The sequence below is a fragment of the Sinocyclocheilus anshuiensis genome, unplaced genomic scaffold, assembly GCF_001515605.1.
Source record: "Sinocyclocheilus anshuiensis isolate Anshui unplaced genomic scaffold, SAMN03320099.WGS_v1.1 scaffold1423, whole genome shotgun sequence".
Classification (NCBI taxonomy): domain Eukaryota; kingdom Metazoa; phylum Chordata; class Actinopteri; order Cypriniformes; family Cyprinidae; genus Sinocyclocheilus; species Sinocyclocheilus anshuiensis.
Window position 1 is genome coordinate 518,881 of NW_015536552.1, and position 13,163 is coordinate 532,043.

Consider the following 13,163-nt stretch of genomic DNA (forward strand, 5'->3'; position numbering starts at 1 on the left):
TTTATAAATTATTATATAATTTATTTGTAATTTACATAATTATAATAATAATAATAATAATAATATATATTATTATATATTATTAATATATAATTAAAATTTATATTATTAATATATGTGTGTACAATAAAATAACTTCTGTAAATGCTGTTAATAGCTCTTCTTGTCAACCTGATCTGATTTTACGCCAATGCAACATCCTGTGTGACGGGTTTGGTTAGATGAACTGCAAAAGAAATTCTGGATTTTGCCCAACCCCACTTAGCAACTACTTGTGTATGTAAAATCTCCTGCCACATTCTCAAGTGTTTGGTCGATTAAATCAATGCTCTTTTAGAGATGCCATGGCACCCTATGTTTTAACATGTCATGATGACACCAAAAAATCATTACTGCGGAGACAATAAGTCATTTACAGAATGCAACATCCTGTGTGATGGGTTTGGTTAGATGAACTGCAAAAGAAATTCTGGATTTTGCCCAACCCCACTTAGCAACTACTTGTGTATGTAAAATCTCCTGCCACATTCTCAAGTGTTTGGTCGATTAAATCAATGCTCTTTTAGAGATGCCATGGCACCCTATGTTTTAACATGTCATGATGACACCAAAAAATCATTACTGCGGAGACAATAAGTCATTTAGAGGTGAGGGCGATGGGAAGCCTACCAGACGCTCCTGTGATGTCCATGGCTTTAAGATTTCTGGCTTTAATTATCGTTATTGTCAGTCGACCGGCAGTTGGCAAGTAACAAAGAGAAAACATCAGATCTCCCAGATCCACATTATCCTAGAAGAGACACAGCAAAACAGAAACAGGATACATTAACTTAAAGAATCATGTCATAAAATTTGATTTAGTGCAAATTAAATTACATTTACCAAGGCTTCCTTGAGCTTCTACTCATTATAACGGTCTATTTATTCCTGCATTCCATAGCAGTGTGCAGTATCATATAAACAAACACTTCCTTGGATACAACTTGTACAGAAATTGTTTAAACACTTTTAAATGGTCAATACCATGGAACTGCTTCTTTGCTTGATGTTTTAAGTGCAAAATTCACTGCCATACTTCTTAAGTGTTGTTGGTGGTTGCTCAAAACATAGATATGTATAGGTAGATTCCTCATTCGACAGCTCCAAGCGCGTAGACGCGTCCGCCATATTTAACGGTCAACTTGACGTCATTCACCATAATAATCAATGAATATTAAAAAATTCCACAATCCTGCACAGCCGATGGTTGTAAAAACCGCCGGGATTTAAATCACCGAAGAAACGGGGATAACCTTTCCCAGGTGAGAATGTGAGAGATGGGCGGAACCATAGATATGTAAGGATTGTGTAATTCAACTTTGGCAAAGACACTGCTATTGAAGAACAATGCAGTGCCAATCGCATTTGGCCCTACTGCAAACCTGCCAGCAGTGTTGGGGAGTAACTAGTTACATGTAACGGCGTTACGTAATTTAATTACAAAATAAATGTAACTGTAATCAGTTATCGGGAGAACCGGGACTATTCTTGGTGGCCTGGCAGCCGATTTGGCCCGCTATTTTAATATTATTATTATATAGTTGCCTGCCGAATGTACTAAAGCGATTATTTCCGAATTCGCCATTCGATAATTAAATCTCGAATAAATCATGAATCGGTTAGTCGTGACTGGCAATGCTTCGGCTCGGTTTGGATCAGAGTAATCAATGCGAGAGAGAGAATGGAGTGGACTGTGGAAGCGCACATGTGGAGCAGAGAAGCAAAACTACTGTTCAGGGTTTCAAGTGCAGGTCAGTTAATCTGCTATTGTAGTTTTGTCTTTGTTTATTTAGTTAAGCAGCAGCAGCGCATTGCTCATCAGTCATCACTCAAAATACTGTATAAAGTAACCGTATTTGAGTTGATGTATATGCTTTTATTTATGATTATGTTTTAATTAGGGCTGCACGATAAGTCGCATGCGATATTTAATGCGCATCTTATCAGTAAAGCCATTCTTTGTAAACACTGCAACTCATTACACATGCAACGAAAGCCTGTTCAATTTAAAAGGTCAGAAAGAGGGTAGAAAACAGTCACGTACAGCTAAATTACAACTGTTTTTGGTGCAAGAAATATTATAAATGGACATCAAAGGAAAAACATCACAAACAGCCCATTTAAGAAATAAAACACATTATTACAGTTGTCTGACATGTACAGTAAGCACTCAATACAGATTTATGGGAACAGAGAAGTGTTTCACCTCAAGGGAATCCTGTTTTTGCACTTTGCTATCCACTCCTAACAGCGAACAGAAACCTGCGGTCTAATTATCACTTCTGAAAATAGCCACAATTTGCACTTTTTTTAAATTAGAGATGTTTGTATAACAAACTAAAATGCAATTAATAATTAACATCTCATCATAACGAGCCTCAGTGTATTGGGAGCCAACAAAGCATAAACTATCACTTTAATGGTGATCTTGTCACACTCGCACCACTCAAATTTATGATAATGACTCATCTTTATCATAAAATGAGCATAAGAGACTTCTTTCAAAATCTGTAACAAAAAAAAAATTAATTTTGAACTTTTGGCCAGCAGTATGTATGTGTACATATTTTATATATTATACATTTTGAATGGTCAATTAAATAATAAATAAAATGTCAATGGAAAAAGATGGACTATATAGACCAGGGGTCCTCAACTCTAGACCTTGAGATCCACTTTCCTGCAGAGATTAGCTCTAACCTGGATTAAACACCTACCTGCAACTTTGTAGTGATCCTGAAGACCTTGATTAGCTTGTTCAGGTGTGTTTATTTTAGGGTTGGAGCTAAACTCTTCAGGAAAGTGGATCTCGAGGTCCAGAGTTGAGGACCCCTGATATAGACTAACAGCCTATGCTAACCAGCTTAACTAACTGTTTGGACAAGCCCTCTGGAGCAAACCATGGTTAAATGCATTACCCCAGAGCACAATCGCGATGTAACCGATGTGATCTAGGTAACAATGTAGTCCGTGGGTCATCAGCGATCAACCGTTATGCATGCAGCTCTGTGGTTCATCTCAGTGCGTTAATGCAATGACACAACAGGACGGAAGAGAAGACGACGACCATACATTAGTAATGAATTAAAGTGTGTGCTGAACCCAAATGGGTCTTTAATGCACATGGCAGCCAAGCACTGGCTGATCCCATGGCTGCCAGAACTTTCACATGCTGTCAATTATTAACTGATCTATGTTAATGGACACACTCTGCACTGGGATCAGATGGGTGTGTAGTGTTGCTGAGAGCATGTAAAAACTTTTATCATTACTTAGCCTCTCAATACCTTACACCCCCCCACAGATATAAGAGCTCGAAGTTGCATGAGGCCAATCAGTTGGCATAACAGGAAAAACTTTGACTTGCACTGTAAAGTATTACATATTTACGGTTCAAAAGTTTGGGGACTTTTTTTTTTAAATACGAAAATTTATTAGGCAAGGATGTATTAAAATGATCAAAAGTCACAGTTAATATATGCTGTTTGTCTGAATTTTCTATTCATCAAAGAGTCCTGAAAAAAGGATAACTTTTCCACTAAAAATTAAGTAGCACAACTGTTTTCAACATTTATTATAAGAAATGCTTCTTTAGCACCAAAACAGCATATTAAAATAATTTCTGAAAAATCATGCAAGACTGAAGACTGAAAATTCAGCTTTGCATCACAGGAATAAATTACAATTTAAAATGTATTAAATTAGAAAAGTTATTTTAAATATTAATAATATTTCCCAACATTACTGTAATTACCGTTTCAAATGAATGCAGCCTCTGTGCGTATGAGACTTTTATCAAAAACATAAAAATTCTTAGCGACCCCAACATTTTATTTATATAAATGTAAACAAACATCCTTAAAATAAGATACATTTTAAGATTAAGAATTGTTTTCAGACAATTTATATCTGACATTTACACATTTTTTTCCCGGTTTTAAATCTAATTAAAAAAATAGCAAATAAAAAGCAAATCAATAATTATTTAAGTTTATACTTTCAAAAACAAAAAAAACCCAAAACAACAACAACAACAACAAAAAGTAAGTAAAGACAATGTGCCAGTGGGTAAAGAAAAATCAGCTTAATTCAAGATAAATGATCTAAAATGTATTAATTAATTAACTTATTAATCATAGAAGGAAACTTGAATCTGAGACTTCGACTTGAGCCACTCACAAGTCACAAATTAAGTGACTTTTGACTGAATACAGTCCAAATGTCAACAATATATTACATGGACTGCTCTTCAACAAGGTTTTTAAACTAAACTAAATTTGGCCTCTACCTAAACACCTGAGACTTGACTGGAGACATGTTTTAAGGATGTTAAAACAAGAAAACAAGGCTGATTTAGCAAATAATGTGTGTGCATGTTGGTCATGGACTTGCTGTCTTTCTTTAAGTGACTTTGGGCACTGTAAAGAAAACTGCATGAGTGGTCAGCACACCTCATTGGGCTTCTAAAACTTCCTGACAAATCCAATCATCTGTGATTGTGTGTATCTGAGGAGCTCAGAGGGCCTGTTAAGATAGATCAGTCCCATCCTGAGCAGTTCAGAGCCCTTGGGCTTCTCGCACAGTGGGAGGTTCCATCCATTACGGTGAAGCAAAAAGGTCACAGAAGCAAGCAGCAGAGATAGGCTCATTATCTGGCCAGGTCACAGCGCTGCGTCCGCTCCATGACGGCTATGCTGAGAGCCGTGTTCATTAATGCTCAACAGGGATGAACTGGAACTGGTTGGTGTTTTCCTGCCTCACAGAACTCAGATTCAAGTGCACTTCCACAATCTAAACTAGTTCTCCATCACCTTTAATTGCCTTTTCAATGCAGGAAGAAGAATTCAAACACCCAGTTCAAAACTGATGAAGGATCAGTTTACCATCATGCAAACTGACCAAGTCCAGAGGTAAGTCTTTGTTTCTAAAGGTTCAAATACAGTGGCGCAAACAACCTTTCCTACCTTTCCTATCTCCATTGGCATATTTAAAGGGATAGTTAACCTAAAAATGAAAATTCAGTCATTATATACTCAATCTCATGTCATTCAAAACATGTACAGTATGACCTTCTTTCTTCTGCAGAACTGAAATTTAAAATGAATGGGGCCCAAATGTTAATGTTTGGATCCCACTTTAAGTTTTTTCTTTTCTTTTTGAAAATATATTTTTTTGTTCCTCAGTAGACAACCATTCAAAAGTTTTTTTTTCTCTTTATTTTAAATTTATAAAAATAAAATAATAATAATACTATTTTAATTTAGAATTTAGCTTTATTCAGCAAGAATGCAATAAATTGGTCAATAGTGACAGTAAAAACATGTAACATTACAAAATATTTTTATTTCAAATAAATGCTGTTCTTCTGAACTTTATATTCATAAAAGAATTCTGAAAAAAAAAACATTTATCACCATTTCAGCAAAAATACTGAGCAGCTGTTTTCAACATTGATAATAATATAACACAAATAATAAAAAATGTTTCTTGAGCAGCAAATCGACATCATAGAGTGATTTCTGAAGGATCATGTCACACTGAAGAGTGGAGTAATGCTGAAAATTCAGCTTTGCATCACAGGAATAAATTGCTTTTTAAAATATATTAAAATGGAAAACAGTCATTTTAAACTGTAATAATATTTCAAAATATTACTGTTTTTACTGTGTTTTTGATCAAATAAATGCAGAATTTATTTGAATTATATTTCTTTTCATATTGGATGGCATCCTAGTACCGAAGTATGCAGACAGATCAATAAATGTAATGGCCTGTGGGCTTGATGTAATGTAGGCAGTTTGTGTTTGTTGTTCTTTGCACATAATAATTAGCATCTAGAAAAGGGAGTGTGGGTAAGGGAGCATAGTAATGATTCCTCTTGTTGCCTTTGTCTCATCCATACGAAGCACAGTCTTTATTAACAGAGAGGTAAGAGAGGTTGACTCTTGTTGCAAATTAAATCCTAAATTGGATTCTTCTCATCAAGCCAAATCCTGGTTGCTTCATTATAATGACAAATGCTATGTCTTTTAAAGCAAGCAGCTCACAAAATGAATAAAAAGCTAGAGGCTTTTGTTTAAAGGATTAGTTCACTACAAAGTCATCATTTACTCACCCACATGTTGTTCCAAACCTCTGTCTTTGTTGAAGACTTGAAACACAAAAGGAGAAATTTTAAAGAATGTTTATACTGCTATTTTTCCATACAAGACTGAAGCATGATTAGGATCCGTTAAGCTCCCAAAAGGACAAAAAGCATCATAAAAGTGATAAATTACTTTTTTTTAAGGGGGGGTTAGGGGGTGTGCCCGAAGCGTGAATCCGTATTTAGAAAGGCACGGAAAACAAATAACGATTGCTAGCGGTAACCTGTTACATTACAGTACATAAAATTTCACTTACCACATAAACAGAGTAAGGAGAGATGACTGAGGATGATGGCGAATGATTTGCAGATCCTGAGCACCACTGACAAACATCTAATTTTGTAAAATGTGTGGTAAGTACTGCCGCTCCATAGTATAAACAAAGTACGTGCGATCGCGAATCTAGAAAGTGAAAGTGAAACTAAAAAGCAATTGTGCACTCAAAAGCAGTTTCAATGCCAGGCATAATAGCGGCTCCCCGATGCCCGCAATATACATATACAGTTTAATTACCACACAGTGCACGATGCCGGCTCAACACCGTGATGTCTATCAGCCATCGGCGATGGACGATGGCATCATCTATCGGCCCAACCCTAATTTGGGCTATCACCAGACAAATAAAATCAGTATCAACAAAATTCATCTTTGCAATGCAGAGGAAACACAGAAGCTGCATCTGAAGTGGCATTTAGATGTACACACTGTTTAATGCAGCTCTGAGCGAAATGAATGCATTTAACTTGCAGCTACAAATGCATAAATAATGTTTTGATATTTTAAACATATGCAACATGGTGTCTACAACGCAAGTCTCTTAATATTAACTTTTTGTTTAATGGAACTGTTGTATAAAATCAATATCACATTTGTAATCATGCTGATTTTTGGAGAAAAAAAAAATGGCACTCTTCGTATGATTTTGTTTAACTATATGAAATGATATAAATAAATATACACATTTTCTGCCCCATATCTTGAATTTTGGGAGCATTCTAAATGCATTTTAACAGACTGAATCACACAGTGAAAGAATGCACTCTAAATGCGCACGCGCACTAGTCTAGCCTATTATACTACATCACGTATAGTTCATGCGTGCACTCTGTAGGTGTGTTTTGTTTGGTTTTTGCGATATACTCGATAATGTCAAATCACACATCATTAAAACAACAGTTACGACATTATTGTAGACGATATATATTGCACACCGCTAAGTCATAGTAGCTTTGTGTGACAAAAATGATCAAAGTCTTCACAGAAAAACCTTTAGATTTCAAATGTCATTTGCTTACGTTCAAAACATATGCTCATATTCATACCTACGTTGTCACTGATGTCAAATCTGTTGTGACACATTTTTACGTGAGCATGCATTTGTGTAAATGAGATTTTGAGTCTCATTTTGAATGAGAAAAAAATCCTTAAAACAAATTACCTTTACTTGAGAAGCATATATCTTGAATATAAGTGTGTTTTGTCTTATTAGATTCTTTGATTTTTTTTGTAACGGATTTATATGTAAATCAAATGAAAAAAAAAAAAAATCTACTACTGCAGTAAGAAAAAATAGTTGTATTGAATATGCATTCTTTAAAACGTCTTAATATTTTATGCAGAGTCGCTTCTCAATTAGTTAAAATTTATTATTACTGTCTAAAATGAATAATTATACAATCTACATGAATACATTTTAAACCCATTTAAAATATATTCTCTGAAAACAACTCTTAACATGTTCTGCACTGTTGCTTCTCAAGTAAATCAAGTAAATTGTTTAAAGGATTTGTAGGTATTTTAACTGGAAAATACACTATAAAAATGAAGCTGAAATTTGTTACATTATAAGTACTGGAAAAACATGTTATCATGATTAATTGATGATATCTTTTTTTGAAGCAAGACACAAAAATATTTTTGTGTTGCACGAAATAAATAGAGGACAACAAAAAGCCTCTAAAAGAACATGAAGGTGAGTAAAATTTTCATTTATATGCAGAGACCATTTAATGAAATTAATTGATTTGTTGTAGCCAAACAAAAAATCCCAGTAAAATAGCAAAATATGACTGTTGATCCAAATTTCCCTTCAGTTGCAATTTGTATGGCTTCTTTCTCTGACCTATATTAGTATGGGCATGGTGAAGAGGGCAGAATATGGTGGGAAGGGATGGAGCACAGTGTCCAAACAGCTTTTAATGCTCCGGACACACCCTCTTTTTGTGTGCGAGAGACATTCAGGGTTGAACCTCGTGAAACCAGTTCCTCTCAGGCAAGGTAATTGAATTACATCCTTCCATCTGTAGACTATAGAATAACAGACGCCTCTGCTCTCATAAGCACTTAAATCAAGTCAGTAGTAGAATTATGGTCACTTGCGCATTGTGAATGAAATTATAGTGCAGTTGTGAAGAGGTTGAATATGGTTTGGAGAGAGTCTATATAGTGTGATTCTCCATCTCCAATCCCACCCACCCCCACTCGTTCAAGGGCCTATTAGCAGGCAGAAGGGCTAGTAGCCACAACAGAAAGAAAGAGCATAATGAAAACACTGATTCAGGTCAGGGCAATGTAAAGAGGCATGTTAACATTTGCTTAATTGCTGATTTTCTGTTTTGTGACCAGACCACAGGTAATCAATTTGTCCTCTAGCATTGGCACAAAACATAATTTAATTTCATATACAAAATTACACTACAAGCTCAGAGAGAGTTATTTTAAAAGTTGTCCACACAGCATTACTATTGGTCTTATTGCAAATAATTAAAATTTTAGCACGGCTTTGCGCTTTTATATGTCAAAAAGATGGCTTTGTATCTTATACAGTAATTGTGACTGTACTGTATATCTCATAATTGTAACTTTTACATTTAAAAATAGCAAAATTATTTCTCCTAATTACACTTTTATATCTCAAAATTGTTTCTGTGCTTTATTTCTTGTAATTGCAACTTTATATCTAACGATTGTGGCTTCATACCTCGAAACTGTGACTTTACTTGTAATTGTGTCTCTACATCTCGCAGTTTCAAACTTTACCTCACAGTTAACTTAATAGAGTTACATATATTGGCGTCAGCAAAATATCTAAACTAAAAATTAAACAAAAAAAGGCAACTTTTTCAGCAACTTTTTGCATATGTCTGCTACTACAGCCTACTCAGACTTACATCTTTCTCTTTCAACTGCTGTAAAGCTTTATATTATCTAACTAAAATGGCACTGCAAATGGAACAGGCTTTACTGACTTCAACTGCAGACTATTTCAGAATGTCTGCTGAAACACCCCTGTCTTTCATGTCTAGGAATTCTTTAAAAAACACGAAAATAGAAGCTTTGCTTTGTTATAAGTACCTCCATCTCCGTCAGATTGCTACGTTGCTTGCTCTAGAATGGTGGTATGGGATTATGATGAATACAATTGGATTAAATGTACTTTAAAGGCTACTTTTTCATCATCATGTTTCCTTGGGGTCAGCAGGATTTTTTTTTTTTTAGGATTTTTATATTTTTTTTATTCAGCAAGGATGCATTAAATTGATCAAAAGTGTCAGTAAAGACATTTATAATGTTAAAACAATTCTATTTCAAAAGAATGCTATTCTTTTGAACATTCTATTCATTACCGAATCATGAAAAAATATCACTGTTTTCACAAAAATATTAAGCTGCACGACTGTTTTCAACATTGATAATAAGAAATGATTCTTGAGCACCAAATCAATATATAAGAGAGATTTCTGAATCCCATTTTAAAATAGATCACAATATTACTGTTTTCTACTGTGTTTCCATCAAATAAATACAGCCTGGATGAGCCAAAAAACAATGACACCATAGCCTCGCCGTGTGTCACTAGGACTTGCATGTACACAGTGTGAAATGTAACAATCATTCCCAGTCATTCCCAACTGGATTAAAGCCTACATACCTCAGTTTCAAGTTTACAAAAAGTGTCATTCCAGTCATAATACAAGGTAAATGTCTCGTGGTTAGAGGTGAATCCTGACAGGAGATTCAATAGCACTAAATCCTGCTGATCGACCTTTTACTCTTCCGGATTAGAGATGCCTCAATCTTTCTCTCTCCAGCTGGGTGGAATGGATTGGCCTTTTCGTACATTAACTGTTTTATTTATAGGCAGAGCCAAATTACACCTTGAATAGATCTGAGCAAACATAATCACTCATTCAGATTGTAATGCAAATTACTTGAGCTCAAAAAAAACAGAAAGGTTAAGGTTTTTTTTTTTTTTTTCCCAGAAGTGATATTTGGAAAGTTGTATTCGCATGTCATGATCATGTATGGTGGATTGTATTTCATTTCAATCTAAGAGCGGCTGTGCTGCTGGAACTCTCATGCATTTTTAAAAAGTTACTCAGAATCCCTAAAGTAATACAGAGAGTTAACATGAAGGCAGAGAGCACTCTGACATCTGTGCTACACTGTTCGATGCTGATCGATGCCAGTTATATAGAAATGAACCTGATACAATCAAATTGAGATGGCAGAAAGATACAGATAAATGGTACAAATTCTATATTTTATTTATTTTTGCGCTTATTAATCACACGTCGGCTTTATTCAATAAGATCAACGAGTGCTTGCGTAAACATGATTAATCATAATTAGCATAAACCTGGTTTGCACTTTTAAAGTCAACATAAAATCAAAACATTAACCCAATTTACTTTCTTAATACATACGAATTGTGTTTTTGTACTCTTCTTTCTTTCTTAGCATTACATCTCTTGCTCACCAATGGATCCTCTGCAGTGAATGGGTGCCGTCAGATTGAGAGTTCAAACTGATAAAAACATCACAATAATTCACAAGTATTCCACACAACTCCAGTCCATCAGTTAACGTCTTATGAAGTGAAAAGCAGCGTGTTTGTAAAAAACAAATCCAGCATTAAGCTGTTTTAACTTTAAACTGTGGCTTCAGGCCAAAAATGTCCATAATAACGTTTCCTCCAGTGAAAATGTTCATCCCCTGTTGTCCTCTCACATCAAAATCCACCGACATATTTGTTTAGAACTGTTTTGGTTTGTAATCAGTGCTTGATCTGTGCATATTTCTCTCCTGATTCAGATGAGACGACTCGCAATATTATTGATAGAGGACTCCTATTTTTACAGGTAACAATGGTTTGAAGTTAAAAACGTCTTAATGATGGAGTTAAGCTGTTTGGACTCTCATTCTGATGGCACCCATTCACTACAGAGGATTCATTGGTGAGTAAGCGACGTAATGCTAAATTTATCCAAATCTATTCTGATGAAGAAACAAACTCATCTACATCTTGGATGGCCTGACGGTTAGTACATTTAAAAAAAAATGTAAAGTCTTACAGTACAGTATCACATTAATTATGCTAGATATACAATCAAGCCTCCAAAAATGATTAATGCATGGATGGCACACATGGATTGTGTTCCTCCAAGCTAGCGATCCCTAGAGGTATGGCCCACTTATATGCACTGAAACAGCCTGTGACGCTTGCTACTACATCAAGCTAACCTCTAGATCCAGTGAAACTTGCCGGTTTGAGCTTTTCCAAGAAATAAATAAACATATATATATTAAAAAGACATGAAATCACTGCTACAATAAACTTGCCGACAATGCTGAGTACTCATTACTAGCATGGATAATGTTCCTATACTGTATACGATTGCCAACCATCCCATATAATACAATTTGTACCATATTGAAGGATGAAGTTTGTCGTGTATTTTAGCGTCTTTAACCCAAACAGCTGAGAATATTTAGGTTACTGCATATAAATTGGTTTAAAATTACAGATTAGGTTTCATGAGAGTGAGCAAATTACATTTTAAATTTTTGGGTGAACTATTTCTTTAAGTACTGTATGTCATGAAAAGACCGCCTGCACACAAACACCTTTGTGTTTCTTTCTTGGGTCTACTTATGAGACGGATCAATTTCCCCAAAAACCGCCGTATATTCATGTCAGAGCAAACTCTTCAGCTATTTCAAATATAGGTCACCCCTACATGGGCCATGTGTGATTATGAAATATTCACGCTTCTCAAAGTATATTTTTATGTTGCTACCTCTGAAGCATGAAAGTGATCGGAGGAGAGAGAAAACCATGTTCAAATATTTTCACTTGTTCTTCCAGCACGACCATTAACTGCTTTTACTTCAGAGTGGTCACATGGGTCTAATAATCATTTATAGTGTTAAAATGAACTGTTAACACCACTATAATCTTGCCAAAGTACACAGTAGTGTTCAAACTGGAGAATCTGTTAGGTCAGGGATCTTAGCACATTCCAGCACATTTGTGTGAAGCTCAATCGGATCTCTGAGAAATTACGCTTAAAAATTATACTGTACAAGTAATAAAAATATTAGGCCTGTCAATTATTAAATACTACTTAAAGGGGTCATATGATGCTGCTAAAAAGAACATTATTTTGTGTATTTGGTGTAATGAAATGTGTTTATGCGGTTTAAGGTTAAAAAAACACATTATTTTCCACATACTGTACATTATTGTTTCTCCTCTATGCCCCGCCCTTTCTGAAACGCGTCGATTTTTACAAAGCTCATCGGTCTGAAAAGCAAGGTCTGCTCTGATTGGCCAGCTATCCAGTGCGTTGTGATTGGCCAAATACCTCAAGCGTGTGACGGAAATGTTACTCCCCTTACCATATTGTGATGATGCCCTGTCAGGCCGGAGCGATGATTCAAAAACATGAAAACCCATTATAAACAAGGCATTTGTTGCATCCAGTTATGGATTATAATGACTTGTACTGTATTTTTACGCGTTGCATTGCATCGCGCCGCGTAAACATAAAACCATGTATCTAAATCTAGTCGTGTCCTCTTTTGGAAGACCAAACAAAGTAGTTTCGCTTTCACAACAAAACACAAAGCGACTTCACGACATGGCGGCGGCAACAATACTACAGCGAGAATAAAAGTTACGCCTTCTTTCTTTGC

At 35.3% G+C, this 13,163-nt stretch overlaps 1 protein-coding gene across 1 annotated transcript in view; it reads right to left on the reverse strand.

The window, feature by feature from the left end:
• The window catches only part of LOC107701097 (synaptotagmin-9-like), a 32,362-nt gene that overhangs the window by 7,581 nt on the left and 11,618 nt on the right, over window positions 1-13,163 (reverse strand). The window contains exon 4 of the mRNA XM_016503029.1: window positions 670-790. Coding sequence (XP_016358515.1) covers window positions 670-790 — 121 coding nt within the window. The remainder of the gene's footprint in view (window positions 1-669; window positions 791-13,163) is intronic.